The sequence below is a fragment of the Pongo pygmaeus genome, chromosome 12 (assembly GCF_028885625.2).
Source record: "Pongo pygmaeus isolate AG05252 chromosome 12, NHGRI_mPonPyg2-v2.0_pri, whole genome shotgun sequence".
Classification (NCBI taxonomy): Eukaryota; Metazoa; Chordata; class Mammalia; order Primates; family Hominidae; genus Pongo; species Pongo pygmaeus.
The window spans coordinates 39,401,531-39,418,544 of NC_072385.2; the positions used below are offsets into that span (position 1 = coordinate 39,401,531).

Here is a 17,014-nt window from a genome sequence, read left to right on the forward strand (position 1 = left end):
AAATGAGAAAAAAAGTTGCAGGTTTTGATAGTATACAACCTAATCAAGCTTGTGCCCACATATAACCCAACCCAAGGAACACTGTCCTAACCATCATGGGGGTAATTGTGGCCTTAAACTAGTGCCACATAGCCAAAGGATTTTATCTGGAACAAACCAATAAATACTCAGTTGTTGTGGTATGCCAATCAGTACTTTGTAATATAGTTGTGTGGATATATCATTGTTTGGGTACTGTCCCATACCTCTACTGCTACTGGGCCAAGTATCTTTCTATTCCCAATGTAAAGGAGCAAGCTGACTGAGCTGACCAAAGCAGTGGGTAAGCTAGATGAGACTACCCCAAGTTTGTGTTAAACCATTCTGAGATTGAATTATTTTATCTTTCAAGTGAGGCATTGTCATTCCATCTCTCAGTTGGGGCAGTGACTGTGTTAAAGCTACTGAACTAGTTTCTTTTACCAAGAAGATTTTCCCATGCCCTTTATTCTATAAAGTGTTATTAATAGGCTGGTGATGTACATTATTCTTAGTCATACCAGTGTCAAGCACCAATGACTACTTTTAAGAAACATGGATATATTTCTGATATTCTATCCAATCTTGTCTTTGAGAGGAGACAGCCACCATGGGAGGCCAGAACTACTAGAAAGGGGCATGAGATTACACACCCAACAACCATGTTTTTATAGTCTATTAGTGTAATACTGGGCCCATTGCTTTCTAATACTAGGCCTATTGCAGAAACACTAGCTTTGTATGCAACAGCTAGTAATAGTAAAACCAAGGCATGTAATGAAGTATGAAAGGAAAGAAGTTTAGTAGGAGCTTGTAAAGGAAAATCTTTCACATTTATTAAAAATTGTTACTATTAAGCATTCGTTCAGATATAGGCCTAATACAGTCTTGGGTTTTAGCTGTCTCTATCAGATATCGTCACCTTCTCAATCTGGTGTTCACGTATTACGAGTCAGAGGTCACCTTCTGGGGAAATAGTACACTCAGGAAATGGAACCTTCTCTTGATGAGAAATGTGGATCCAAGACCATACTCCTTCTAAATTAATAGCAAAACAATTAGTAAGAAACACTTGGAAAGGGCTCTTTCATTTTGTTTCAAGAGAGTCTTTTTTTTTTTTTTTTTTTTTTTTTTTGACATGGAGTGTCTCTCTGTAACCCAGGCTGCAGTGCAGTGGTGCCACCTTGGCTCACTGCAATTTCTGCCTCCCGGGTTCAAGTGATTCTTTTGCCTCAGCAACCTGAGTAGCTGGCACTACAGGCATGAGCCACCATGCCCAGCTAATTTTTTTGTATTTTTAGCAGAGATGGGGTTTCACCATGTTGGACAGGCTGGTCTCAAACTCCTGACCTCAAATGATTAACCCACCTTGGCCTCCCAAAGTGCTGGCATTACAGGCCTGAGCCACCATGCCTGGCCTCAAGAGAGTCTTCTAAAAGATGTTTCCAGTAGACAAAAATCTCCTGGTTGAAGATGAAGGGCCTTGAATCCTTTGTGTCCTGGGAACCCACAAAGAAAATAATCTTTCACTAGGTTGCAATCTTTAGTTAATTGTTTCACAATGTTAAAACAATAAAGCAATATGCCTCCCGTTAAATTAAGGAGTTAGTTTCCTAGGAACAGATACATAGATCTGCCAATTATTATTCCAAATGGAGACATATCTTCCAATGTTAACTAATTTTTCTCAGTCCATTCCAGAGGGTCTGGCTTGCCTTATTTTCAGAAAGTGTATAAAGTTTGAGTTAAAAAAAAACAAAACTGGAATCCAATTTCTACAAGTATCATACTAGTTCCCAAAATCCTCTTAGTTGCTTCTTAGTTTGGGGGACAGGGAAGGCCAATATTCCTTTTCACCTAAGTGGATAAAAAAGATCCTCCTTTGATATTAGGTGACCCAAATATCTTATTTCCTTTTTAAAACGCTGAAGTTTTTTTTTTTTGAGAACTTGTGTCCGTTTGAGGCTGATTATTATAATATGTGAATTTCATCTTCTATATACAATTACCAACCCTCTGAGCAGAGACACAAATCATCTATATATTTTATCAAAATGGATTTCCTAAGGAAGTCAACATCACAGACATCTCCTTTTAATATTTGTGAAAAATAAGTTGGGCTCTCAGTGTATTTCTGAGACATGACTTTACATGTGTGTTATCTCTCTTACCATATGAAGGTGAAGAGAAATGACTGTTTATCCTCAGGAATTCTACTGAATACACTATATAAGTCCATCACAGAAAACAATTTGCCTTAGGTTGAAATGGCAGTAAGCCACAAATAGGGGTTTGGAACTACTGGATGCTGAGGAGAGACTATGTTGTTAATTGCTTTCAAATCCTGTACAAACCTCCATCCTCTATTGTTTGATTTTTTTATGGGAAAGATTGAAGTATTACATGGGCTTATACAGGAGATAACCAGATTTATTTTTATATAGTTTAGAACTATAGAACTCCTTCTAAATCTTCTTCTTTTAAAGGCTATTGGTTAAAGTTTGGAAAAGTTTTGATGAGTCCATTTGAATTTTGACTGGAACAACTAAGATTTTTTTTTCAATACCAGTGCATGACTTTGACAATTGATCAGGTGTTATCTTTAAGAGCTTTTGTGATTCTTCATTATTCAACAACTTGTTGCCCTCTATGGCAATAGGAGTTGCAATTTGTGAATTTAAGAGGATCATATTCCAAAACATTCATTGTATCTGGTAATTTAATTTTGTCTTCTAATTCTAATCACATTTCCCATTTTTTTGAAAAAAAAAAAAAAGAAAGCATGGGCATTATGTAGTTGTAAGAAGTCTATCAAACGAATGGGGGCTGAGGAAACTAAGACAAAAACCTGAGTTCCTTGTAAAGGTTCTAGCTGAAAAGCTACAGGCTAAGATTTATATGCCAGTATGGGGGTATTAGTAACCCAACATTTGAAGTGTTTGTTTGCTCCAAGGAGTGAGTCCTTGTAATAATGTGGGATTTACTACATTAAACCTAGTTTCAGTGTCAACAAGAGCTTGTGATTGTTCTCCATTTTAAACAATTTATATTTCTCTCATAGTGTTAGTAAGGAGGAAAAGAAAGTCTTTCAGTTGGTTAGAGAAACCATATCTTATCTCCTCTTCCTTTGCCTGTTGTTTTTCCCTCCACTGTAGTTTCTGACAATCTTTCTTAAAGTGTCCAGGTATTTTACGGTAATTACAAAGCAGAATGTGAAGTCCACTAGGAGATTTATTGGAGTATTTTGGAGATTCAGACTGGGTGGATAGTTGTTTTAGTTGCAAGTTCCTAATCTTATCAGCCTTATTTTTGTTTGTTAGTTTACCTTTTCTCTCTCTCTGTCTTCTTTAGTTAAGGCATGAGATAATTTATCAATAAGAGTAACCAAATCATAAGTTTGGGCAGGAGCCCAATGAACTTGTTATCTTTTTATTATTAATGCCAATTCTTTATGTAACCTGTTTAAGAAATTGGAATGGAGGAGAGTATCATTTTGATGATGGGCATAGCTCTTTTCAGAGAATCTTCAATATTGTTAGAATATTTTTCAGATTTATCAAAGTATGGCATTATTGACTCACCTGGATTTTGTTGACATTACTGTATTTTATCCCGGTCAACCACTCTTTGCAATACTACAGGGATGGCTTGGAGCAAAGCCTTTACAAACTCACAGGCATGCCTTTGGTCTTTTGAAAATTTATAAAAGCTCTTCAACAAGCTTCTCCAATTTTCCTTAACTAGGTAATCTTCAACTTTACTTTCTAATATATGCAATTGATGACATAACAGTCATGGGTTTTTGGGCAACATTTGATAGAGTTAGGTACAGGACAATAAAGAAGAAATTTAATCTATAATAAAGATCAGTGATTAGAAGTGGGGAGGTCTGGTCTCTACTGTCTTACAGTAATTTACAGAATTTACCAAAAAAATGACAAAGAGAGTTCATCTATAATCTAAGAAGCAAAATTGTAAACATACTATGTGACTCATTCTCCAGGGCTAAATTTGCCCCTTGCATAACACATTTAAATGGTCTTGAAATTTTATTTTCTTTTCCAAACCTGAGGTACTCAGCTAAACATGGTGGCCTGCTCATGTAGCCCCAGCTGCTCTGGAGACTGATGCAGGAGGATTGCTTGAGTTTGAGAGGTCGAGGCTGTGGTGAGCCATAATGGTGCCACTGCACTTCAGCCTGGGTGACAGAACAAAACTCTGCTTAAAAAGGAAAAATAATAGTTAGAAGTTAAATTCACTGAATTCTTCCATGGTTAATCATTTTGTTTATTTTCTTTATATTTGAGATGCAATGTGGTTACATATAAATTTCTTCAGCTGCACTTTCTTTCCTTGAGGTTTAAATACATTGATCCACTGCCTCCACCACTACATATTAGAATAAGAAAATCCAAAACCAGCTTAATTTTTTCTCCTCTTAAAAGGCTAATTTTTTCTGCATGCCTCTTTTTCTGCATGCCTCTTTTTTACTTTTGACATTTGGTGGCTTCACCAAGACATCACTTGGTGGTGTTCTATCGTGCTCCTCTAGGATGCCTGCAGACAATACTGCTTCCAAACTGGACCTGGTTTACTTCCTTGAGGATGGCCTGCAACTGCCATTTCATGCCTGAAACCTCCTACCCATCCGCTCTGTCAATATAAAGCAAATTCATCTTCCAGTTTTCAGCCCAAACATCACTTTCTCCAGCAACACTATCCTGACCCCTTCCACACCCATCACTGCTTTGTGTCCTTGCTTCATACTTTCCATCGTGCTTCTATATCCAGGGTATTTCTTGGTCTTTATGCAATTACTTATTCATTGTTTATCTTCATGACCAGGCTATAGATTTGGCGAAGGTGGTGGCCAGGTCCATTTTGCTCACAGGTCATCCTCAATGTCTTTCTTAGGCCTAACATACATCTATGTTTGCATGGTGTAGCTGCTTAAAAATATCTGTTGAATGGAAAAGTGAATTGGCATAACTATCAAGAACATCCTGCATCCCTAGTAATTACTAAGACTATTGATGATTTCTCTATCATGAAAAATGTCAGTATAAATTACCAACATTCTTTATGCCATTGAGTTTAAAATATTATAATTAATTATCTGATATCAACAGGAAGAGTCAAAGTTACTTCAAAAGTAAACAGCAATGTTGGGTCTAATTGACTTTGATTTTATGAAATGAGGATAAATTAAAATATTTTACTAATGTTTTCATTCTTTTTCTTAGACAATAACTACATGCTTTTAAATTATATATATATATATGTTTATTGTGGTCTCCTCAAAATGCTGATATATCATAATGATATATAAAATTTACATTCTTTCAGGTAACTCTAATGCTCAATTTGTTTAGCTTTACTACTGCTGTTAAATAAATTCCAGGCCCTCATCTAATTATTCTCTTGTTTCTTTTACACTCACATTTTCAGTGACTGACATCTTCTCTTAGATTCCTCAAAAGACATTTGTCTTGACAGAAAACATTTACCAAATTTGAGCTGGCAATCTAACCTCCTTTGAAATATTATTTTACCTAAGACCCAAACTATTACCCTCATTGTTCATTTCAGTAACACTGTAACCAAGCAAATTTCATTCTTTACCTGAAGAGGAATCTAATGGTTACTTAACCTCTGTTAGGAACAGAGACTTCCTTTAATCATCTGATTTAATTGTGCTTTGTGATATTTACTTTAAAAAAAATTAACTCCCCAAATTTCCAAACTGGCTATGCTGTCACAAACTTCAATTAACCTTTGACATTTATACTTCTCACATAAATTAAATTAGCTCAAATGTTTAAATTAATTGATGGAGCCCAAACCTGCTAACCAAAAATAATAAAAGAATAAATATCTATGTTCATAAAAGAACTAGGATTTGGGGAAGTCCAAATCTTCCAAAAACTTTTTAAACAAAGATTCCCTGGCTCTCAGGAAATCCAATAAAATAAATGTCCAATTAGAAGACCTTCATGTGTTTTACTATTATATTATCCTAGACAGTAGCCATGATTCAAGCAACAAATTGCATCAGAAGTTTGCCCATGTGACCAGATACACATTGTCCATGACATTGAAGGAGCATTGATGGGTAATCTTAAGCATCTGGTCAAAGATGCTTCCAGAGCATGTCCTGCCTGCCAATGAGACCACCTGGGCAGGACTGCAAATGTGAGACACTGTCAGGAACCCAAACTTACAGGATTCTGAGCACAAGTGGGCTGCATACATTCTCTTTATTCTGCTTAATGTATATTCTCTGGTGGATTGAGCCTTATACTTGATGAAGGACAGCTCCTAGTGTAATGATGGAAAGAAATTTTTTTTTATTTTGCATTCCCAACTTGGGAAATTAAGCAAAACTGACACTTGGTTCTGCTTCCAAAAATGATTAAGCATCACAAATACCACATTCACAGAAAAAGACACTTTGCACCTTGAAATGAAACCTATAACAGGTTATTCCACCTGGTTCTGGTACAAAAAATAAGTGAAATTATGTGTACTTCTTTGGATTGGATACAAGAGGAAAGGTTGGTTGAGTATGAGGCCAGGAAGCCACCTCAGGACTGCAGCCATCCACTGCATTTGCATATTCACATAGTCAGAATTACCCACAGTATATTCTCAAAAATTCAATTTCTATGAAAACTCTATTTTTAAAAAATAAAAGACTTATAGGACTTGAAAATGCTACCAACTAAATTCTCTTTTTAAGGATTCAGAATCACCACTGATGAGTTCAATATCCAAGACATTCTGCAGGAAGGAAGCCTGTTTCACTATTTCTCAGAAAGCCCTCAAGTTCATGTCCCCATGGAATCTACTTATTTCAGAAAACTGATTAACAAACTACAGAAATACATTTCTCTGGATATTTTGACATATGTTATTTTCTCTCACAATGAAAAATGGGGGATTAACATTTATTCAATGTCAACTATGTTAAAGGCATTGTACAATGAGAGTTTATGTATTTTTGCATTTATTATGTCACTCTCACCTGAAATACTTCTTTAATCTCAATGCATAAATTCTTTTATTCAAACTAATATACATCTGATCCTGAAAGGATTCCTTTTTTCCTTCCAAATGGGACAAAGAACCTCTATGTGTACAGCAAGAGTAAATGCTCCACGTATTTACTCTATTAGTCCACTTTCATGCTTCTGATAAAGACCTACCCAAGACTGAGCAAATTACAAAAGAAAGAGATTTAACATCAACATACAATCCCAAGTGGCTGGGGAAGCCCACAATCATGGTGGAAGGCAAGGAGGAGCAAGTCATGTCTTACCTGAATGGCAGCAAACAAAGAAAAAAAAGGGCTTGTGCAGGAGAACTCCCTCTTATAATACCATCAGATCTAGTTAGACCCACCCACCACCACAAGAATTCCATGCGAAAGACCTGCCCACATGATGCAATTACCTTACACGAGGTCTCTCCCACAACACATGGAAATTCAAAATGGGATTTGTGTGGGGACACAGCCAAACCATATCATTCCAACCCTGGCCCCTCCCAATCTCATGTCCTCACATTTCAAAACCAATCATGCCTTCCCAAATGTCCCCCAAAGTCTTAAGTCATTTCAGTATTAACTTGAAAGTACACACTCTAAAGTGTCATCTGAGACAAGGCAAGTCCCTTTCACCTATGATTGTGTAAATGAAAAGCAGGTTAGTTACTTCCTAGATACAATGTAGGTGCAGGCATTGGGTAAATATACCTGTTCCAAATGGAAGAAATTGGCCAAAACGAAGGGGCTACAGGCCCCATGCAAGTCCTAAATCCAGTGGGGCAGTCATATCTTAAAGCTCCAAAATGATCTCCTCTGACTCTATGTCTCACATCCAGGTCACCCTGATGCAAGAGGTGGGCTCCTATGGTCTTGGGCAGCTCCACCCCTGTGACTTTGCATTGTACAGCCTCCCTACTGGCTGCTTTCATGGGCTGGCCATGAGCATCTGCAGATTTTCCAGGTGCACAGTGCAAGCTGTCAATGGATCTACCATTCTGGTCTGGAGAACTGTGGTGGCCCTCTTCTCACAGCTCCACTAGGCAGTGCCCCAGTGGTCTGTGTGATGGCTCTGATCCCACATTTCCCTTCTGCACTGCTCTAGCAGAGGTTCTCCCTGAGGGCCCTACCCCTGCAGCAAACTTCTGCCTGGGCATCCAAGTGTTTCCATACGTCTTCTGAAATCTAGGCAGAGGTTCCCACACCTCAATTCTTGACTTCTATGCACCCACAGGCTCAAGACCATGTGGAAACTTCCAAAGCTTGAAGCCTGCACCCCCTGAACCCGTGGCCTGAGATCTGTGTTGGCTCCTTTCAGCCATGGTTGGAGTAGCTAGGAAGCAGGGCAACAAGACCCTAGGCAGCACACAACATGGAGACCCTGGGCCTAGTCCACAAAACCATTTTTTCCTCCCAGGCTTCCAGGCCTGTGATAGGAGGAGCTGCCATGAAGACTCCTGACAAGCCCTGGAAACATTTTTCTCATTGTCTTGGAGATTAACAATCAGCTCCTCATTACTTATGCAAATTTCTGCAGCTGGCTTGAATTTCTTCCCCAAAAATGAGATTTTCTTTTCTATTGCATTGTCAGGCTGCAAATTTTCCAAACTTTTATGCTCTGCTTCTCTTATAAAACTGAATGCCTTTAACAGCACCCAAGTCACCTCTGGAATTCTTTGATGCTTAGAAATTCATTCCACCAGATACAGTAAATCATCTCTCTCAAGTTGAAAGTTCCATAGATTTTTAGGGCAGGAGCAAAAATGTCACCATTCTCTTTGCTAAAACATAGCAAGAGTGACCTTTACTTCAGTTCCCAACAAGATTCTCATCTCCATCTGAAACCACATTAGCCTGGATTTCATTGTCTATATCATTATTGGCATCTTTGTAAAGGCCATTCAACAAGTCTCTAGAAAGTTCCAAACTTTCCCACATTTTCCTGTCTTCTTCTGTTCTAATCTCTGCCTGTTACCCAGTTCCAAAGTCAATTTTACATTTTCAGGTATCTGCAGTAGCACCCCACTCTACTAGTACAAATTTATTGTATTAGTCCCTTTTCACACTGCTGATAAAGACATACCTGAGACTGGGCAATTTAAAAAATAATGAGGTGTAACAGACTTAAAGTTCCATATATCTGAGGAAGCTTCACAGTCGTGGTGGAAGGCAATGAATGGCAGCAGGCAAAGGAAAAGAGAGCTTGTGCAGGGGAACTCCCCCTTATAATGAGTGGGGACACAGCTGAAACATATCAGACCCCAACTAAATTCCAAGTTTCCAGAGTTAGTAGACATGAGAGTTTTCAGGTACATGGGTACAAGAGAGTTTTTTCTGCTGTAATCCATGGCTGATATTTCAAAAATTATTTCATTAATGAAAAAAACACAACATGAAATTATGATTTTGAAGATTTTCTCTGTGAAAACTATTCAAGAAAATTGAGTATAGAATGCTCCTTAAAGCCATTGTTTTGAATTTTCTTCAATGTAATGGTCTCACTTCTAATTATACAAAATAATATCTTGAAGACAATGAAGCAATATATGACACATAACCCATTATATTCCCTATTAACAAGTAATATGGTTGTTAGGTCATGCCGTAGGAAAAAGACTATTTGGGTATAAATCTCAGCCCCAACAGGTATTGATTATTTTACTTTTATCAAATTATTTAAACTTATAATGACTTAAGTTTCCACATGTAGAAAACAGAAAAAACTATTACCTATTTTATGTGGTTGCTATGAAGATTAAATAATTAAGGTACATAGAGTAAGTTGTTAGCATGTTATATGTTAGCTTTCACTTATTTTATGCTATTCTAATCAAAAGCAGTAAGATGATAACCCATACTATGAACCATAAAACAACATTTTTAAAAATTTTAATTAGTATTGATCTTACCCATCCCAGATTCCCAATGGCAAAGATTGAGAAAAATGCTCCCACTATGGAAAAAAAGCCAGAAATGTTTAACATCATGGAAGTAGATAGAGTCCCTGCGTTGAAATTATCAAAAGAATGGTGGGAAAAAGTCTGTAATTTCCAAGCCAAGCCTGATGATCTTATTCTGGCAACTTACCCAAAGTCAGGTAAGGGTATCAAAACATAAAAATATTCAATATTTTCATGTGAAATTATTGCATAATCTGTATTGATCAATGAAGCATGATTGGGATTTGGAGATAAGCAATTCCTCATTATGGAGATCTGTTCTTTGGTGTTGCAGGACATTTAGCATTCCTGATCCCCAGGGCAACAATTTCCAATAGCACTCTCTGAAGAGAACAGAAAAGATTTCTAAATGCTTTGGTAGTAGGGCAGATAATGCTCCCATTCCAGAACCCATAGCATACATCAAATATAAGGTCAACAAATTGAAAGACCTATGGCTTTTTTAAACATCAACCCTCAAGACAGCCTTCTAAAAACATGTCCTACTCCAAATATTAACCTATTATCTCAGATATTAAACACAAATTGATTTTCTAATCCTCTAAAGCTCTTGGAGGATGTCAGCCATGAATTTTCTGCTCTGTACCAAATTAGTCTCATTCAGAAAAGCCCAATGATTGACCTTGATTTATAATGCCTTAGATTTCTAATTCTTCTCTAAAAATTACTAGACTAGAATACATGCTAGTATCAATGGGCACACCTAATGCCCAGAACTCACTTTTGATAGGCCATTCTCCATCAAAGTGAACCACAGCTATTAGAAGAATTGATGATCCCACTCTTGGGAATAGAATATGCAAGGGGAATGTACTACATCTTGTTTTTGAAGGAGTAAGCTACCAGTATATATTCCCAGAATTGTTTGTTTTTATTAAATGTCTGAAAAAATAAAGCACACATAATAACAAAAAAATTAATGGGGACATGTAGAAGGACACAAGAACCAATGTGAAGGGGCTCTCACAATGGCCACATTTGGGACAGTTTGAGCATCCAAAAGAATGATCTCTAACTGATTGGGAGAACATTAAATAAAAACCTCCTGGTCAGCCATGCTGAAGGGACAAGATTGGATGTGTACTCCAGCCATAATAAAAAAGGAAACTGGATAAAATATATGAAACCACTGGTTTCTGACCTTGGATGACAGTTGTCTCAATCCTCAGACTGAAGATGCTTTCTGAATAGGGTATAGTTATAGGGTGCAAAAGAAAAAGCCACAGCAAACTCATTGAGGTCAAGAGCCAGGTATAGGAGTTCTGAGAGGTTGAAGTGGCTGCTATTTGCAGGAAAGAGTACCAGACAGAAGGAAACTACACAAATAAATACCTTTAGATATCTTTAGAGAGGACCCTTTTAGTCTATTGTTGAATGGTAGACTGCATTTGCATAAAGCCTAGCTCCATGAGATCAGGCAAGGAACTACCAGAAAACTATTAGCCATATAATTCCTAGAGATTATACAAGCATGAGAGACTTTTGTGCTCCAATCAGGATAGGATGGACAGAATTTTGGTTCCCATGACATTAGTCCTCTGTTATTACATCTGCTGTTATTTCACATTACATTCCCAAAAGGATTTTGCAGTTGCTATTAAACTATCTAATCAGCTGATATTAAAATAGGGAGATTATTCTGGACTATCTTGATGGACCCAGTGGAATCATGTGAACAGGAAGTCAGACAGATGTGGCAGAGGAGAAAGTCTGAGAAATTTAAAGTGTAATAAAAGTTCACTGCATGATTATAGATTTAACAATGAAGAGAGAAAGTATCAACAAAACAGTTATCTCAATACTACAGCCACAAGCAACTGAATTCTGTCGGCACCTAGGAGCTTGGCAAAACACCCTGAAGTCCCAGATGAAAATGGCAGCCCTAGCTGATACCTTGATTTTAGCCTAGTGAGAACCCTAAACAGAGGACCAGCCATGTTAAGCCCAATTTCTAATCTACAGAAACTATGACCTAATATTCAGGTATTGTTTTAACTTAGGAAGCTTGTGGTAATTTGTTAACCACAAAGTCTTCAACCTAGTATTCCATATACCCAGTAAAAATAATATATTAAAATATTACTAAAAATAAAGTTTAAAGACTTTTTCTCTGACAGCAAAAAGCTGAATGTGTTGCCCACACAGCTGCACTAAAAATAAATAAATAAAAAGTAATATTAAAGAAATTTATTCAGAGTAACAGAAAGTAATAGTATACAAAACTCTATTATCTTTCAAAATTCCAGCAACACACAGTTGGAATATGACATTTTAAAAATACCATTGATAAAATAAATAGCACCTGAAAACATGAAATATTCAGAAATGAACTTAACAAAGCTGTGCATGATTTGAAAGTGAAAACACTATGAGGAGAAATTCTATAAGACTTAAATAAATAAGGAGGCATACCCTATCTATGGGTCAAAAGGATCAATATTTTTAAGAAATCAACTGTTTCAAAATTAACGTATAAATTCAATTCAATCTCAATCACAAACTGACAAATTGATTCCAAGATTTATATGAAAATGTCATTAAAAGCCAATATTTTTGATAGAAAGAGTAAAGTGGCGGGGTTTATATTAGCTGATTTCATGACATTTAACTCAGCTTCAGCATTCAAAAGACTGTGGTATTGTTGTAAGGATAGACATAAAGAATTGACCCTTACTTGGTGCCATATGCAAAAAAGTCAAAGTGCAATGCATCAGACCTCAAAAAATTAAAATTAAATCTCTAAAACTATGGAAGTATAGATAGGAGAATAGCTTCAAATTTTAGGTTAGGCAACAATAATTTGGGGAAAAAAATGGAAAGCACTACCCTTTATGGTTTGCATTTAACGTAAATTCAATATAAATTAGACTTCATCAAATTAAAACTTCTGTTCTTCTAAAGACCCAGTTAGGAAAATAAAAATATGTGACACAAATGGAGAGAAAATATTCACAATACATATATCTGGCCAGAAGGTATAAAGAACTGTTACAACTGAGAGCAAAAAACAAAAAAAAAATGTATTAAAATGGGCAAAAGATGTAAAAACGTATCACTAAAAAAGCTTTACTATTAACCAATAAACACAAGATATTCAACATCATTTATCATGAGAAAATGTAAATTAATACTATAATGAAATACCACTACACACCACTTCAAATGGCTAAAAACCTGAAAATACTAAGTGTCGATAAGGACACAGAGCAAATGAAATTCTCATGAACTTTTGAGGAGAACCTAACATGGTACTAATGTTGAACAGTTTGTTATAAAAGTAAACATGCACCTACCACACAACCCAGCAATTCCAATCCTAGAGATTCACCCTCACCCCCAAAATAGAAATCTATGTTCATATAAAAACTTGTACACAAATACTATAGCAGACTTATTCAAAATTAGCCCAACACTGAAGAAAACCTAAATTTGTATTGTCATATAAATGAATAAACAAATCATTGCTTATCCATAAAATTGAACTGTTCTCACTAATAAAAAGAAATGAACTACAAATATATACAAGAACATAAATGAATCCCAAAATAATGAGGGTGTGTGAAAAAATTCAGACACATGAGGACAAACTGTATGGTTTCATTTATATGAAATTCAACAATGTGTAAAACTAACTTGTATTGACAAAAACATAGATCAGCAGTTCCGTGGAGTCAGAAGTGAGGAAAGGAATGACTGATTGCAATAGACACAAGGTTCTACTCTTATCTATGGTAATGGCTACATACATTTGTCAAATTTCCTTAAACTACACATTTATAACAGGTTCATTCTATTCTATGTAATTTTTACCACATTGAAGTTTATTTCAAAAAACATGATTCCATAATGATGAAAGATACAAAAAGAAAGAAAAACTTATGTATTATGATTGAAGATAACTGTTATTCATCTCTTAGACTAAAAAGAAGTAATTAAGAGAAAGAATTTAGAGGAATTGTAGTTCTTCCCTAATTTATGAGGGAACGTTCTTTATATGAAGACCTACCTAATAAATAGAGGAGAAGTGAGGAGATTAGAAAATAAACAATTTGAAACCCATAATAAAAATTAGGTAAAGTAGGATCATTAATGAATGAATCTTAAAATAATTAGATAAAATCTGAGGAGAACTGGCTGGTCACATGGTACTGAAATGTCACCATACAGTTTTATTCCTAAAAGCAAATGGAAATATGGGCCTTTACAATGAGCGACCTGGTGGTCACCTACAAAACTGAATGATGAACAGTAGTATCACTAGTAGTGAGGCAATCAGACATATGTACTTCTTGGCATGGTGCAAGAAGTACCAAGCACTGCCTGAGAAATCTGCCAAAAATGTTCACCAGAACCTAATCAACACCTGGATTCCAGTTTATGGCAAATAGAGGAAATAGAGGAACAAAAATGTACTGTGAAGAAATAATCAGACAAATCCAGAATGTGGGGAGTACTATAGGACAGCTGGCTGATTAGTTCAAAAACCAATGTCAAAGTAGAACAAAAATCAGTATCATTAAGAAAAAATATGGAAGGATGATTCTAAGCTGAGACAAAAAGGATAGCAAAAGTAATGCAGCCAATGCATCTTAACTGGGCAAAAGTGATCAATAACATTATGACACAATGGAAAAAAATTAACATAGGTTGAGTATCTCATGTTATTAAGGATTTATTATGAACTAGAGGTGATGAGAAACATTTACCAGCCATGATAAGAGAATGTCATATTGGAAGATACAGCATTTTTGGCATGAAGTGTCATCATATAGGAAATGTAGAAATGGTTCACTCAAACATGATAGTTGAGAGATTAAATACTAAAAGATGATAGATAGATAGATAGATAGATAGATAGATAGATAGATATAATAGGAAGATAGTAGATACATACATATATACATACACACATACATACTTAGATACATAGATAGATACATAGATACATAAAGAAACATGATAGATGAGATAGGTAGATAGATGATAGACAGATAGATAGATAGATAGATAGATAGATAGATAGATGCAGATATAATACAACAGTTTTCATTTCTGCCTTGGCAACATTGATCTAATTTTAAAGTGCTCTCATGTTGCTGCCTTTCTTCAAAATATTCAATAACTTAGAATGAAAGTTCAGTTGACTAAAATTAAAGAACTGTTTCAAATATTTTCAGGTACAACATGGATGCATGAAATTTTGGACATGATTCTAAATGATGGTGATGTGGAGAAATGCAAAAGAGCCCAGACTCTAGATAGACATGCTTTCCTTGAACTGAAATTTCCCCATAAAGAAAAACCAGGTGAGTAATATGCACCAAGACAGAAAGGACTTTCACTTCAAGTTTCCAGAGCAATGTGTACTGTCTCTGATAGAACATCTGAGGCAGCCAGAAGTAACCTATATCTTTCATGAGGTCTATTTGTTCTCAGGCCAACAATCAAACTCTAGATTGGGTCTTCAGGGCTTCCTCCTGTTCTTAGCTGGTGGCCTTTATCTTCCCAGTAAGATATTCATTCTCTTTCTCATATTTCTCCTACCCAACGTTATGATAAAGAAGACTCCCTCTGCTTTGTATTCTCCTTCATATGTTTGAATCAGTGGAAAGGCCAGAAATTAGCAATCAGCTATTGTAAAAGGACAGGTATGATTTCTGAAGAAAAAGGAGGAGAAGTAGGGGGGACACACCATGGACATTCCCAGAATTAACTGGGGGAGCTGAAAAGGTTTCCTCAGAGTGTAAAACCCAGGGAGTAACATGAAATAAAGGCAGACTTCCTAGAGGTCTTTCTTTCCAAGAATGACAACCTATTGTAAAAAAATGGATGTGATTTCTGAGAAACAAAAGAGAATGAGAAAAAGAGAAAGGAAAAAAACAACCAGATATAAAACAAACATTCCCAGAATTAATCAAGGGTGAAAAAGAGCTTTCCTGAAAGTCTAAAAGCTGAGAGAATAAGAGGAAATAAGCAAAAGTCTCCTAGAAGGTTAGGCAGGATTGGATGCTTTGTATGTCCTTGTGGACAAAAAATTACTATTTCCAATGGATATAAACCAAAATATAATCACTCTATAGACAAAGATACAAATAGAATTCAAGTATTTTGGCAGAGTGGCAAGAATAAACAAAGAATATAAATTGTTTCTTGCTAGATTTGGAGTTCGTTCTTGAAATGTCCTCACCACGACTGATAAAAACACATCTCCCTTCACATCTGATTCCACCATCTATCTGGAAAGAAAACTGCAAGGTAAAAAGAGCGGGCTTTTCAAACTTCTCTTAGCTTGGTGATATAAACTATACAACTGAAGATGTCTTTCAAAATAATATACTTTGAAAAATATTTTCCAAAATATAATTTCCTATTTTTCTTAGATGGAGTACTTAAAATCAAGGATTACATAAATTTGAAATCTGCAAACATCCGTGTTTTCTAAAATTAATTGTCCTCTAATGCTGTTTCATGAAAAATTCTTGGTAAGATTTTCCAAAATTGAGTCTGTGTTGCTACAAATCAGAGAGTGTATTGGAAGCTAGAATGGAGGGAAACACATTTAAAAATAAAACCCTCTTGCTTTGCTCTGCCAAAGTACTAGAAGATATTCTCCTGGCCTCAGAAGCAGAAGTATAGAATCTGCTCTTGTCAAGGCTTCCACACCTCCATAATCTACTCAATAAACTAAGCTCAAACCTGTCTTCATTTTTATCCCCCTCACCTCTATGTCTGATCTGTCACAAAGTCCAGTTCATTCTTCCCATCCTTCTAATCTGTGCACTACACTGCATCACTACCACCTGTACCCAACTCAGCTCACTGCTCTCTTTTGCCTCCCACTTTGTCGGCCTGCCTCTAGACCTGCCCCCTCCAACTCCTCCTCCATATAACCTCTATTCTTCCTAAAACACAATCTGACTAAGGCATTTCCCTACTATAAACACTTCCACAGGTGGATGAAGATGCCTCCATATCCTCTATATGACTTCCATGC

The 17,014-nt window shown here is 36.2% G+C and overlaps 1 protein-coding gene and 1 long non-coding RNA gene across 5 annotated transcripts in view; one reads left to right on the forward strand and one right to left on the reverse strand.

The window, feature by feature from the left end:
• LOC129030535 (sulfotransferase 1C3) overlaps window positions 1-17,014 on the forward strand; it is a 45,091-nt gene that overhangs the window by 19,143 nt on the left and 8,934 nt on the right. For 2 of the 3 annotated variants that reach the window (XR_008500694.2, XM_054475934.2), the window contains exons 2-4: window positions 9,979-10,157; window positions 15,198-15,326; window positions 16,178-16,275. Coding sequence is in view for 1 of the 3 variants with exons in the window: in XM_054475934.2 (XP_054331909.1) it covers window positions 9,986-10,157; window positions 15,198-15,326; window positions 16,178-16,275 (399 nt within the window). In the remaining 2 variants the exon portion in view is untranslated. Of the gene's footprint in view, window positions 1-9,978; window positions 10,158-15,197; window positions 15,327-16,177; window positions 16,276-16,400; window positions 16,503-17,014 lie in introns of all 3 variants that reach the window. The other variant, XR_010123271.1, reaches the window with a different exon arrangement.
• Window positions 1-17,014, reverse strand: part of LOC134737870 (uncharacterized) — a 40,743-nt gene that overhangs the window by 1,350 nt on the left and 22,379 nt on the right. Inside the window, exons 2-3 of one of the 2 annotated variants that reach the window (XR_010123273.1) lie at window positions 4,086-4,236; window positions 1,387-1,517 (exon numbers count right to left, since the gene is read on the reverse strand). This is a non-coding gene — a long non-coding RNA (uncharacterized LOC134737870). Of the gene's footprint in view, window positions 1-1,386; window positions 1,518-4,085; window positions 4,357-17,014 lie in introns of those variants that run through there. The other variant, XR_010123272.1, reaches the window with a different exon arrangement.